This window comes from Pristiophorus japonicus, chromosome 20 (genome assembly GCF_044704955.1).
Source record: "Pristiophorus japonicus isolate sPriJap1 chromosome 20, sPriJap1.hap1, whole genome shotgun sequence".
NCBI lineage: Eukaryota > Metazoa > Chordata > Chondrichthyes > Pristiophoridae > Pristiophorus > Pristiophorus japonicus.
The window spans coordinates 67,732,156-67,747,149 of NC_091996.1; the positions used below are offsets into that span (position 1 = coordinate 67,732,156).

Consider the following 14,994-nt stretch of genomic DNA (forward strand, 5'->3'; position numbering starts at 1 on the left):
CAGAGAGAATCCAGAGAGGTTTTTTTCAAATTTTGTATCTCACATTGGTATTGTCCATACAGAATGTTTAAATGCTCACCCGCGCTTTAAATATGGAAACTGTTCTTCACACTTCATGCAAAGCAGTCACTCAATTAAAATGAATTCATTTTAGGTGAAATGTTTTTGGACAGGTGATATATAAATGCAGGTCCCTTTCTTGCTCTTTCTAGTGTCAACTGTGGCTCGGTGGGTAGAGCACTCACCACTGAGTCAGAAAGTTGTGGTTTCAAGTCCATCTCCAGGGACTTAAACATATATATCTAGGCAGACACACCAGTGCAGTGCTGAGGGACGTGCCGTCTTTTGGATTTGACATTTAACCTCTCAATCAGACTTTAAAAATCCCATGGCACTTCGAAGAAGAGCAGGAGAGTTATCCCCAGTGTCATATTTATCCCTCAATCAACATAACAAAAAAACCCAGATTATTTGGTCATTATCACATTGCTGTTTGTGTGAGCTTGCTGTGCACAAATTGGCTGCCGTGTTTCCCAAATTACAACAGTGACTAGATTCGAAAAGTACTTCATTGGCTGTAAAACGCTTTGAGATGTCCGGTGGTCATGATAGGCGCATTATAAATGCAAGTTTTCTTTTCTTGCAGCTCTCCATTTTAAAACCTGACTGACTGTGTTTTTGTCTCTATTTTATTAATCACCTTCTGTTCACAACCTGAATAAGACCAGAATGTTTCCAATATCAGGCCCTCGATATTTACGGGGAGGTGAAGAGGTCATGAGGTAGGCCGAAAACAGCCGAAGATCTGGGCAGCAGTCTGGGGACACGGAGGTCCTGCCGAACTTAATGACAGGACCTCATAAACATTTATGGTTCCGTTTCCCTTCTGGCAGCCGGGGAAATGGACAGCCTAACCAACAGCTGGGATGGAATGCCAGCGGCAGGAGGCCACAACCCGAGACTAAACCCAAGCTGTTGTTGACAGAACTCACACGTTTTGGTGTTTCTTGCTGATAAAACTCGAGTCCTCAACAAAATGTTAAAATGCCACTATTTTTAGATTGTATTTCTAATGGTTCTTTTTTTGTACTCTTAGACGGTCGCGACAATCTTTAACTGAAGATCGGTCAGTATAGTTGAAATATTACAGTAACTCGATGAAAAGTTTTGTCTAGAATGAGCCATTGTGTATTGAAGTAATAAAGTTAGTCAAAATCTAAATACACATTGAAAAAGAATTAAAATGTATTATTTCTGCTAACCTAGTTTTTCCTTTGCCCCTAATCTTTCTTCTCCATTTGTCTTTTATTTATAGCCTGTAATTTACTGTGCACAATATTAGTGCACAATTGCTAATGCTTTTGTGTGATGCTTATTTATAATGGGTTAAATGCTCCTTTAAAATAGCGAAGATATTTCATAGGAACGTTGCACATAACTGTCCACACATTTATTAAAATTTACCTTTAACCTGGCCAACTGAGTGTAACCCTACATTGGGGTAGAGACTCCACTCAGGATCTTGGAAAGGTCTCACTCCTGAATCTTTGCAGATTTCATCGTGCTGATTGCTTTTTGATTCACCTCCAAGGCAATCTTAGAAAACTTATGAAAGCAACTTCCAATAATGGTCAGAGCAGATAGGACCAGCTGGGTCGACTGTGTCTCCACATACCTCACCAGTCACTGACTCAGCAATCATTTTTCAAGTAAGATGTTTACTGTGACGTGGGGTCCTGTCAACTGCTTTTGGCAGCACTGAGTGTGATTCAGGGAATTAGGATCTTCAAGTTTAGGACACCTCTGTTAGAAGCCAACTGCTGAGTTGCAACTTTGTGGGTATAGTGGACTTGGGGGACATGAGAAGTCTCAAGCATAGGAGATAAATGAGCTTTTACTCTTCAATATACTAGTGACACCTCTCCGGAGCACAACTGGCTAGTAGTGATGTGGATGATGCCAAATGAAGATGTAAGAAAAGATTACCTATCTCGTTTGATTTTCTTTGTTCTTCAGCAGATATTCTGTACACACTGCACTCCCTCCCAGAAATACCCTTGGGTCTAGCAGGACATGTATACAACAGTTTTCTATTCCTTTTGCTGCTTTGGATCAAAATGAACTGTTGCATTGACAGAGGCAGTGATCTTTTATACTGTGCAAGTGTGTGGAGCCAAGTAGAGGGCTGAAAAATACAATGGAGCTGAGAAAAATGTATTTTTAGGATTAAGTGGGAAACCCATGAGAGAATAGGTTTCTTGGGTTTTCCTTTCATGTGTGTGCTTTTGGTGCAGAGAGTTTATGTTAACCCTGGATGTTTCAATTATATTTATCTGTAACCAGGGCAAGGGTCATTATTTTGAACTTGTTGGAACCGAAATTGTCTCTTTACTTAAGGACTGTTACCACCGTAAATTGGCGGCCATGCTGCAGAGTGGTGTGACAGATGACTTTTGCTGGAATGGCCGCTGCTAGCCCAATTGCCCTCCCGAGTTTTCCCAGCGGTGCCCCAATCCCCCTCTTGCTGCTCTACTGCTGTTGATCCATCTTAAGCGCATCATCACTATGCACAACGCCGATCTAATGCCCTCCCCCACAACGGCGCAATTCCCCTTGGAAAACCTTCGGCCCATCTGGTAGTGCCAAAACCTTTTTTTCCCCATGGTCCAGTGAGACTGTGTCCTTCTGCAGCGGCAGTGCGGCTTCCCTTAAAGGGGAGGGTGCACTGACGCTGCCGAAATGTTTTGTTTTTTTGTCGATCCAACAATTATGCCCTGGGTTCGGCCGCACCGCCAATAGGCAGCCTGGTACAATCTCTTGGTGGTCCACTCAGCCGAAGTTTTAAAATCAAGAAGGCTCTCCCCTTTAAGTGAAGGGGAGAGCCGAGGTGACATCGTCATGTCGGTGACTCCGCTCCACCCCCAACTTCTGTACCTCAGCTGTAGTCTTTGCCCCTCAGGTGTAGTCACGCCCCCATCAAGACCGATTTCTGGATCAAAACAAAAAATATCAAAGAGCCAAATGTCGCTCAAGAGGCGACCTGAACCGCAGCTGCGGTAAAAACCATCGAAACCCCGTTTCCGGTGGTGGCCAATTTCTACCCCATTATGTTGCAGCATTTTTTCTTTTTGTTTTATTGGCCTCATTAGTTTAAATTAGATTTTGACTATTATGAAGTAAAAGGATTAAAAACTGATGAGAGAAATCCCAGCATCACAGGAAATGATTTGTTGTTTTGGTTTCTTCAGGGTGTTTCCGAGCTCTCCAAGTCTACTGCAGTGAGTACAACACACACAGTTTGCTCTATTATTATAGTACCTTCCCTGAGGCAAACTATTTATTAATTCCAGTACATTAAAGAAATCAGTAACCCACTTTCTGACGCCAATCAAAGGCGGAATTTCCTGGAGGAAGGCGTGTTGGGTGTAAGCGTGGTGCTGCTCCAATGTGGTCGGGAAACCTGGGAGGCCGGATTTCCCGCAGCCCTTCAGATTATAACAGTAGGGCATGACTTGCATGTGGGGGTTCAGTTTCCCTCCTGCAGCTGCACAGAGCAGACAGTGACAGTTCGCATGAGAGCCGGGCTGGGCAGTGCATCGACGAGGATGTGGGGGGAGGGGGCGGGAGGTGAGAGAGGACTGGGGACCGGGCAATGGATCAGAGTGTGGGGGAGAGTAGACATGGGGCCTGGCAATGGTTTTCAGGGGCCAGGTAGTGGATCGATGCGGGGGCGGGTTGAGAGGGTGGGGCTGGTGGGAGTAGAGGATCGGCAGCGGGAGAAACGATTGCTGGGGTGGATGGTCAGCCAGCAATTAGGGATTGAGCATTGCCATTAAAAGGGGGGAGATCAGTCAGAGATGCGGGGCTGAGAGAGGATCGGGGATACAGCCGGGGGAAGCATCGGCGGGGAGGTCTGGCTGACAAGTAGGGTGTGGGGGTCAGCAGGAGAGATGAGGGGCCAGCCACCGGTGGCTGATCCTCAGCATTATCATTGGGGGAAGGCCTGGGCGTGCGGTAAAGGCCTGAGGAGGTGATCTGAGATTGGGCAGGTGGAGGCCTGGGAGGGTGATCCCCGGACCTCTCTTCCCCCTGCCCCACCACCGATCTCCAATCACAGAGGGTGGGTTAGGTAGTGTCCCTGGATCCAGGAGATAAGTATAAAGCCACGTATCTTCCGGATCCAGCAGTCCCCATCTTGCTTTAACAGCTGGGTTTCACGAATTGTATGGAACTCTTCCACCTGCAGTTGAAAACAAAATGAAGGTTCAAAAGAGGCTGCCAGCATCATTATAATATTAAATTGATAATTTGCCCCCTGGGAGCGGGTTGGTTTGCTGCCCCCACCCCGTCCCGCTTCTGTTAAAACCCGAAATTGGCAGATCATACCAGCGATCCCATTTTGAACAATATAACTACCCAGAGATTCCAAACCCACCTGTTTTTTTTGATTAAAATTTCCCCCCCCACCCCCCCCCCCCCCCCCACAAGTGTCTGAGTCATTCCCAAAGTCAAATATATTTGGGAATGGAGCAGAGATTTGGGTTAGTAGGCAGTGTCAAGTGCTTTGTGGCCCAACAAGGGGAGAAAATTGGTTGGAAATGGAAAGGAAAAATTATTGGCTGTCTGAGATAGTAACAAAGAACATAGGATACAGCAATAAAGGATGTGTGGCTCTCCTCCCATTTAATGGCAATGCAGAATTCATACCGTCTGGTAAGCCATGGTAATCCACTCTAATATTCGGATTTGGGGACTGGAAGGCATGGTGCGAAATGTTGATAACACACGAAATATATTCGAACCTGGTTCTATCCAGATACACTTTCTGGCGGAGTCAGTCTTTGGGGATATTTGTATCGTTATGCAGAGGGAATCTGGTGGGTTTTTTCAGATTTTGTACCTCACATTGGTGTTGTCCGTACAGAATGTTTAAATGTTCACCCACTTTATAAATTTGGAAACTATTCTTGACACTTCATGCAGTCACTCAATTGAAAGGAATTCATTTTAGGTGAAATGTTTTGGTCAGAAATGATAAGGTGTTATATAAATGCAAATCCCTTTCTTCCTCTTGCAGCTCTCTGTTTTAAAACCTGAATGACTGTGTCTCTGGCTCTCTTTTTAATCACCTTGTGTTCACAACCTGAATAAGACCAGAGTGTTCCAAACATCAGGCCCCCAATATTTAGGGGTGGTGAAGAGGTCACGGGGTAAGCCAAAAACAGCTGAGAACTGAGCAGGGATCTGGGGACATGGAATCCTGTCGAACTTAACGACAGGACCTTATAAACATTTTGGTTTATTTCCGTTCTGGCAACCAGTCAAATGGGCAGCCTAGACAGCGGCTGGGAGAGAATGCCAGCGGCAGGAGGCAATGAGCAGAGAATAAACACAAGCTGTTTTTGACAGAAATCACACTTTTTGGCATTTCTTACTCATAAAATTCGAGTCTTCAACAGAATATAAAAATACCAATATTTTTACATTGTATTTCTAATGGTCCTTTTGTCTTGTATTCTTAGAAGGTCGAGAGCACCTTTATCTCAAGATCGGTCAGTACAAAAAATTCACTGCTGAAATATCAAAGTAATTGATGAAAAGTTTTGTCTAGAATGAGCCATTGTGTATTGAAGTAATAAAGTTAGTCAAAATCTAAATCGGCAATGAAAAACTAATAAAAATGTATTATTTCTACTAACCTAATTTTTCCTTTCCCCCTAATCTTTCTTCTTCTCCATTTGTCCTTTATTTATAGCCTGAGATTTACTGTGTGCAATATTAGTGCACAATTGCTAATACTTTTGTGTGATGTTTATTTACAGCGGGTTAAATGTTCCTTTTAAAATAGCAAAGAAATTCCATAGGAACATTGCACATAAATGTCCACACATTAATTAAAATTTAACCTGTCCAAATGAATGTAACCCTGCATTGGGGGAGAGACACTACTCAGGATCTGAGAAAGGTCTCACTCCTTAATCTTTGCAGAGTTCATCGTGCATCTCAATGAGTTAACGAGTTCTGATGAATGATCATCGACCCGAAACGTTAACTCTGCTTCTCTCCACAGATGACCCATGACCTGTTAAGATTTCCAGCTTTTTTTGTCTTTATTTCCAATTCTAGCATCCGCAATATTTTTCTTTTGTTTCATCGTGCCTCTTGCTTTTTGATTAACCTCCAAGAGAATCTTGGAAAACTTATGAAAGCAACTTCCTGTAATGGTCAGAGCAGACAGGACCTCCTTGGTCAACTGTATCCCCAGTGGCTGGAAGCACACCGCACCAGTCACTGGCATAGCAATCATTTTTCAGGTATTGGCCGGGATCAAGTGAGACACTGTGATATGGAGACTGTCAACTGCCTTTGGCAGCACTGAGCTTGATTCAGGGCATTAGGATCCTAAAGCTTAGGACACATCTGTTAGAAGCCTACTGCAGAGTTGCTACTCTGAGATGATTGCCATGGGCTCGGGGGTCATGAGAAGTGTTAAGTATTTAACCCCTTGTAACCTGTATTACACTGCCACCAGAGGTCCTACTTGTTGGGGTCCCAAGGGAGCACGGTATATAAGCAGGCCACCCACGAGGTACCTGCAATCTGGAGTAGCATTAAAGGAGCAAAGGTCACACTTGCTCATTGTACACAGTACTCGGTTTAATCCTTTATTATGAGCATAACAACTGGCTTCGAGGTAACGAACAACCGTGCAAAAATGCAAAGAACAGTTGATATCCTCGAGAAGTTCTCAGAAGGGAATGATTGGGAGGCCTTCGTGGAGAGACTTGACCAATACTTTGTGGCCAACGAGCTGGAAGGGGACGAGAATGCTGCCAAATGAAGGGCGATCCTCCTAACTATTTGTGGGGCAACAACCTATGGCCTGATGAAGAATCTCCTAGCTCAGGCAAAACCAACAGAAAAATACTTCGAAGAATTGTGTACACTGGTCCGGCCGGGAGCACCTAAATCCTAAGGAAAGCGTTTTGATGGCGAGATATTGTTTCTACACGTGTCAACGATCGGAGGACCAGGAAGTGGCGAGCTATGGCGCCTAACTAAGGCGCCTCGCAGGACATTGTCAATTTGGGGGACTCCTAAAACAAATGCTGTGACTTTTTCGTACTGGGCATTGGCCATGAGACAATTCTTCGCAAACTGTTGACTGTAGAAACTCCGAATCTAAGTAAAGCCATAATGATAGCCCAGGCATTTATGTCCACCAGCAACAACACCTAACAGATTTCACAGAGTAAAGAAGTTTCGGCCAATACTATGCATAAAGTAACGTCGGTTTCGAGCAGAAATGTACATGGCAGAACATACATGTCGGCTGCTGCTGCACGACCTCAGATGACCCAGAGTCCGCCATCAACCGTTAATGCGAGGCAGTTAACATCTTGTTGGCGCTGTAGAAGTGATCATCGGCCCCATCAATGCCGCTTCAAGCACTATGCGTGCAACGGTTGTAGAACAATGGGACACCTCCAGTGAATGTGCAGGCGAGATGCAAACCCTGCAAACCACCACGTTGCAGAGGAAGATCGATCCACTGTGGATCAAACTGAATTGGAGACTCGTACCGAGGAGGCAGAAGTGTACGGGGTTACACACATTCACTACAAAATGTCCACCAATAATGCTGAAAGTTGAACTGAACGGAATTCCAGTATCTATGGAGCTGAACACAGATGCGAATCAGTCCATAATGAGTAAAAAGGCCTTCGACAGGCTGTGGGGCAAAAAGGCACACAGACCCAAGCTCAGCCTCATTCACACCAAACTAAGGACTTGCACCAAAGAACTAATCCCTGTAATTGGCAGTGCAGAAGTCAAAGTCTCCTATGACGGAGCAGTACACAAACTCTCACTGTGGATTGTGCCAGGGGATGGCCACACATTGTTTGGTAGAAGCTGGCTGGGAAAAATCCGCTGGAACTGGGATGACATCCGAATGCTCTCGTCCGTCGATGACGCCTCATGTGCCCAGGTTCTGAGCAAGTACCCATCGTTGTTCGAACCAGGCATTGGAAGCTTCTCGGGGGCGAAAGTGCAGATCCATTTGGTTCCCGGTACACAACACATCCACCACAAGGCACGGGCTGTACCGTACATGATGCATGAGAAAATAGAAGTTGAGCTGGACAGGCTGCAGCAAGAAGGTATCATCGCGCCGGTGGAATTCAACGAGTGGACCAGTTCGATTGTCCCTGTACTTAAAGAGGACAGCATGGTTAGAATTTGTGGGGACTATAAAGTAATGATTAACCGTTTTTCACTACAGGACCAGTACTCGCTACCCAAGGCAGATGACCTATTTGCGACCCTGGCTGGAGGGAAGACATTCACCAAGCTGGACCTGACTTCGGCCTACATGACGCAGGAGCTGGAGAATTTTTTGAAAGGCCTTACCTGCATCAACACGCACAAAGATCTGTTCATCTATAACAGATGCCCGTTCGGGATCCGGTCGGCCGCGGTAATCTTCCAACGGAATATGGAGAGCCTGCTAAAGTCGGTTCCTCGCACCGTGGTTTTTCAGGACAACATACTAGTTACAGGTCGGGACACCATTGAGCACTTGAAGAATCTGGAAGAGGTTCTTGGTTGGATCGCGTGGGGCTTAGGTTGAAACACTCGAAGTGTGTTTTCCTGGCACAGGAGGTCGAATTCTTGGGAAGAAGAATCGCAGCAGACGGCATCAGACCCACCGACGCCAAGACGGAGGCCATCAAGAACGTGCCAAGACCACAGAACGTGACGGAGCTGCAGTCGTTCCTGGGACTCCTTAACTATTTCGGTAATTTCCTATCTGGGTGAAGCACCCTGCGAGAACCCCTACATGCGCTACTGCACAAGGGAGATGACTGAGTATGGGGGAATTCACAAGAGGCTGCCTTTAAGAAAGCAAGAAATCTGTTGTGTTCAAACAAACTGCTTGTCCTGTATAACCCTTGTAAAAGATTAGTGTTAGCTTGCGATACGTCCTCATATGGGGTCGGGTGTGTGTTACAACAGGCTAACGAATCGGGGATCTTGCAACCGGTCGCATATGCGTCCAGGAGTTTGATCAAGGCTGAAAGGGCCTACAGCATGATTGAAAAAGAGACTCTGGCGTGCGTTTACGGGATTAAAAAAATGCACCAGTACTTATTTGGCCTCAAAGTTTGAGCTTGAAACTGACCACAAGCTACTCATATCATTGTCCTCTGACACCAATGCCTTTACCCGCATCCAAAGATGGGCACTCACGCTGTCGGCATACAACTATGTAATTCGACACAGACCAGGCACTGAGAACTGCACAGATGCTCTCAGTAGGCTGTCATTGCCCACCACCCATCGTGGTCATGGAGGCATTCGAGAACGAAAGTCCCCCATTACAGCCCACTAGATCAGGACCTGGACCAGCCAGGATCCTTTACTGTCCTTGGTGAAAAACTGTGTCCTCCATGGGAGCTGGTCAAGTGTCCCAGCGGTGATGCAGGAGGCGATTAAACCGTTCCACAAGCGCAAAGACGAAATGTCTCTGCAGGCGGACTGTCTGTTGTGGGCAATCGCGTGGTCTAGTCCAAGAAAGGCAGAGATACGTTCATTTGTGAACTGCACAGCACCCACCCGAGCATTGTAATGATGAAATCCATAGCCAGATCCCATATATGGTGGCCCGGCATCGATTCAGATTTAGAGTCATGCGTGCGCCAGTGCAACACTTGCTCTCAGCTGAGCAATGCACCCAGAGAGGCACCGCTAAGTTTGTGGTCGTGGCCCTCCAAACCGTGGTCAAGGATCCACGTGGACAATGCGGGCCCATTTCTAGGCAAAATGTTTTTGGTTGTTGTGGACGCTTACTCAAAATGGATTGAATGTGCGATAATGTCTGTAAGCACGTCCACGGCCACTATTGAAAGCCTACGAGCCATGTTTGCCACGCACGGCTTGCCTGATGTCCTAGTCAGTGACAATGGGCCGTGCTTCACCAGTGCTGAATTCAACGAATTCATGACCCGCAATGGGATCAAACACGTCACATCTGTCCCGTTCAAGCCCGCATCCAACAGCCAGGCAGAACGGGCAGTTCAGACCATCAAGCAAAGCTTGAAACGCGAGTCAGAAGGCTCCGTGCAGACCCGGCTGTCCCGAGTGCTGCTCAGCTACCGCACCAGACCCCACTCACTCACCAGGGTTCCCCCAGCCGAGCTGCCCATGAAAAGGGCACTAAAAACAAGGCTCTCACTTGTCCACCCTGATCTCCATGATCTCGTGGAGGGCCAGCGGCATCAACAAAGTGTGTACCATGACCGCACAAATTTGTCACGCAATATTGAGATCGATGATCCTGTGTTTGTGCTCAATTATGGACATGGTCCCAAATGGCTTGCTGGCACGGTCACAGTCAAAGAGGGGAATAGGATGTTTCAGGTCAAGTTGGCCAATGGACAAACGCACACAAAACATTTGGACCAAATCAGATTGCGGTTCACCAACAGCTACGAACAACCCGAAGAAGACACCACCAACTTTGACTCTCCAACACACACACAAGTGGCAACTGACATCATGGTTGACCACGATGCCGAACTCATCATCCCCAGCAGCCCGGCAAGGCCGGCTGTCCAACAGCCCAGTGAAGAACTAACCAACTCACACATACCCACATTTGTACTGAGACGATCGACAAGGGAGCGAAAAGCCCCAGATCGTCTCACCTTGTAAATAAGTGTACTGTTAACTTCATGGGGGAGTGATGTTATGTATTTAACCTTTTGCAACCTGTATTACAGTCCGACCAGAGGGCCTACCTGTTGGAGTCCCAAGGGATCCCAGCATCCCTTGGGAGCACGGTATATAAGCAGGCCACCCACGAGGTACCTGCACTCTGGAGTCGCATTAAAGGAACTAAGGTCACACTTGCTCATTGTACACAGTACTTGGTTTCATCCTTTATTATGAGCATAACAAGAAGACTCAAGCATAGGAAATAAATGATCTTTTACTCATTCATATACCAGTGACACCTCACTGCGCCTTCTCCGGGGCAGTACTGGCTAGTAGTGCTGTGGATGATAGAAACATAGAAACATAGAAAATAGGTGCAGGAGTAGGCCATTCGGCCCTTCTAGCCTGCACCGCCATTCAATAAGTTCATGGCTGAACATTCAACTTCAGTACCCCATTCCTGCTTTCTCGCCATACCCCTTGATCCCCCTAGTAGTAAGGACCTCATCTAACTCCTTTTTGAATATATTTAGTGAATTGGCCTCAACAACTTTCTGTGATAGAGAATTCCACAGGTTCACCACTCTCTGGGTGAAGAAGTTCCTCCGCATCTCGGTCCTAAATGGCTTACCCCTTATCCTTAGACTGTGACCTCTGGTTCTGGACTTCCCCAACATTGGGAACATTCTTCCTGCATCTAACCTGTCTAACCCCGTCAGAATTTTAAATGTTTCTATGAGGTCCCCTCTCATTCTTCTGAACTCCAGTGAATACAAGCCCAGTTGATCCAGTCTTTCTTGATAGGTCAGTCCCGCCATCCCGGGAATCAGTCTGGTGAACCTTCGCTGCACTCCCTCAATAGCAAGAATGTCCTTCCTCAGGTTAGGAGACCAAAACTGTACACAATACTCCAGGTGTGGCCTCACCAATGTCCTGTACAACTGTAGCAACACCTCCCTGCCCCTGTACTCAAATCCCCTCGCTATGAAGGCCAACATGCCATTTGCTTTCTTAACCGCCTGCTGTACCTGCATGCCAACCTTCAATGACTGATGTACCATGACACCCAGGTCTCTTTGCACCTCCCCTTTTCCTAATCTGTCACCATTCAGATAATAGTCTGTTTCTCTGTTTTTACCACCAAAGTGGATAACCTCACATTTATCCACATTATACTTCATTTGCCATGCATTTGCCCACTCACCTAACCTATCCAAGTCGCTCTGCAGCCTCACAGCATCCTCCTCGCAGCTCACACTGCCACCCAACTTAGTGTCATCCGCAAATTTGGAGATACTACATTTAATCCCCTCATCTAAATCATTAATGTACAGTGTAAACAGCTGGGGCCCCAGCACAGAACCTTGCGGTACCCCACTAGTCACTGCCTGCCATTCTGAAAAGTACCCATTTACTCCTACTCTTTGCTTCCTGTCTGACAACCAGTTCTCAATCCATGTCAGTACACTACCCCCAATCCCATGTGCTCTAACTTTGCACATCAATCTCTTGTGTGGGACCTTGTCGAAAGCCTTCTGAAAGTCCAAATATACCACATCAACTGGTTCTCCCTTGTCCACTCTACTGGAAACATCCTCAAAAAATGCCAGAAGATTTCTCAAGCATGATTTCCCTTTCACAAATCCATGCTGACTTGGACCTATCATGTCACCTCTTTCCAAATGCACTGCTATGACATCCTTAATAATTGATTCCATCATTTTACCCACTACCGATGTCAGGCTGACCGGTCTATAATTCCCTGTTTTCTCTCTCCCTCCTTTTTTAAAAAGTGGGGTTACATTGGCTACCCTCCACTCTATAGGAACTGATCCAGAGTCAATGGAATGTTGGAAAATGACTGTCAATGTATCCACTATTTCCAAGGCCACCTCCTTAAGTACTCTGGGATGCAGTCCATCAGGCCCTGGGGATTTATCGGCCTTCAATCCCATCAATTTCCCCAACACAATTTCCTGACTAATAAGGATTTCCCTCAGTTCCTCCTCCTTACTAGACCCCCCGACCCCTTTTATAACCGGAAGGTTGTTTGTGTCCTCCTTCGTGAATACCGAACCAAAGTACTTGTTCAATTGGTCCGCCATTTCTTTGTTCCCCGTTATGACTTCCCCTGATTCTGACTGCAGGGGACCTACGTTTGTCTTTACTAACCTTTTTCTCTTTACATATCTATAGAAACTTTTGCAATCCGTCTTAATGTTCCCTGCAAGCTTCTTCTCATACTCCATTTTCCCTGCCCTAATCAAACCCTTTGTCCTCCTCTGCTGAGTTCTAAATTTCTCCCAGCCCCCAGGTTCGCTGCTATTTCTGGCCAATTTGTATGCCATTTCCTTGGCTTTAATACTATCCCTGATTTCCCTTGATAGCCACGGTTGAGCCACCTTCCCTTTTTTATTTTTATGCCAGACAGGAATGTACAATTGTTGTAGTTCATCCATGCGGTCTCTAAATGTCTGCCATTGCCCATCCACAGTCAACCCCTTAAGTATCATTCGCCAATCTATCCCAGCCAATTCACGCCTCATACCTTCAAAGTTAGCCTTCTTTAAGTTCTGGACCATGGTCTCTGAATTAACTGTTTCATTCTCCATCCCAATGCAGAATTCCACCATATTATGGTCACTCTTCCCCAAGGGGCCTCGCACAGCGAGATTGCTCATTAATCCTCTCTCATTACATAACACCCAGTCTAAGATGGCCTCACCCCTAGTTGGTTCCTCAACATATTGGTCTAAAATGTAGAAGTAAGAAAAGATTACCTTTCTTATTTGATTTCCTTTGTTCTTCAGCAGATATTCTTTACACACTGCACTCCCACCCAGGAATACCCGCTTTGGTTTTGCAGGGATTGTACACAATGGTTTTCTATTGATTTTGCTACTTTGGATCAAAATGAACTGGTGCATTGACAGAGGCAATGGTCTGTTGTACCGTGCAAGTGTGTGAAGCCAAGTGTAGGGATGATAAATAAAAAGAAGCTTAGAAAATGTCTTTTTAAGATCATGTGGGAATCTTGTGAGAGAGAAGGGGGCCGAAATTGCACTCCGCCGAAATGGGGCGCACACACCGCATTTGACCGTCCGTTACCGCCAATATGGATGGGGTGTTATTAAGATAGAAATTGCTCTTTTTTGTCCCCGAAATGGAGCAGAGTGTTAATTCCTGGTGGTAATGGCTGCTTTTAGCCGTGTGCCTGTGGAGTGCAGTTTGCAGCGCGCCATTTGATGCAAACCATCAAGTTAACGATGCAACTGCTCCCTGGCCGCCTTAAAGGGCAGGTTTTGCAGCTGTGTCTTGAGTTCGTCTTGACCTTTCTTTCCACAGGATGGCTGCTGCCCTGGAAGCTCAGAATGCTCTCATGCACTCTGGGCAACGGGGCATGGAGCGTCTGACTGCTGTCGTCTGAGATGGCTTCCAGAGTGTGGCTGTTGTCATGCAGTCTCAGCTGGAGGCTACACGGGATCTGGCTGCTACCATTGCAGCTGGGTCCACGGGGGGCCTAACGGTGCCACCACACCCCGCCGACCTGCACTCCAACATCTTGGTGAGGGAGGTGAGGTGCTGCTCCGGGGGAGTGGCGCTGCCTCCTAGGACCAGGATAGCAATGTTGCCTCTCCGGTTAACAGCAGGCCTATGCCGAGAGCTGCCACTCTGCAATTGCTGCCACTCTGCCAACCATGGCTTCGCCCCAGTCACTTCCGATTCAAGTTGCACAGGGGGGATGCGGCGCAGTCTTCAGCTGGCCCTTCTCGGGCCAGAGCTGGTCAAGGGATTACGAGAAGGGCATGTGTACCTTCCTCTACGCACACACAGAAGCCTTGCCTTGCGAAAATCAATGCAATTGTAATGAAGGACATTAGCCTGGATGATGTGGAATTGGTATGGGTAGAGCTGCGGAATTCCAAAGGGCAGAAAACGCTAGTGGGAGTTGTGTACAGACCAAATAGTAGTAGTGAGGTTGGGGACAGCATCAAACAAGAAATAAGGGATGTGTGCAATAAAGGTACAGCAGTAATCATGGCCGATTTTAATCTACATAATGATTGGGCTAACCTAACTGGTAGCAATGCGGTGGAGGAGGATTTCCTGGAGTGTATTAGGGATGGTTTTCTAGACCAATACGTTGAGGAACCAACCAGGGAGCTGGCCATCCTGGACTGGGTGATGTGTAATGAGAAGGGACTAATTGGCAGTCTTGTTGTGCGAGGCCCCTTGGGGAAAAGTGACCATAATATGGTAGAATTCCTTATTAAG

At 46.5% G+C, this 14,994-nt stretch overlaps 1 protein-coding gene across 50 annotated transcripts in view; it reads left to right on the top strand.

The window, feature by feature from the left end:
• The window catches only part of LOC139232545 (heat shock protein DDB_G0288861-like), a 990,854-nt gene that overhangs the window by 537,805 nt on the left and 438,055 nt on the right, over window positions 1-14,994 (top strand). For all 50 annotated transcript variants that reach the window (XM_070862910.1, XM_070862948.1, XM_070862943.1 and 47 more), the window contains 3 exons: window positions 1,097-1,126; window positions 3,249-3,278; window positions 5,523-5,552. In XM_070862910.1, the coding sequence (XP_070719011.1) occupies window positions 1,097-1,126; window positions 3,249-3,278; window positions 5,523-5,552 (90 nt within the window). The remainder of the gene's footprint in view (window positions 1-1,096; window positions 1,127-3,248; window positions 3,279-5,522; window positions 5,553-14,994) is intronic.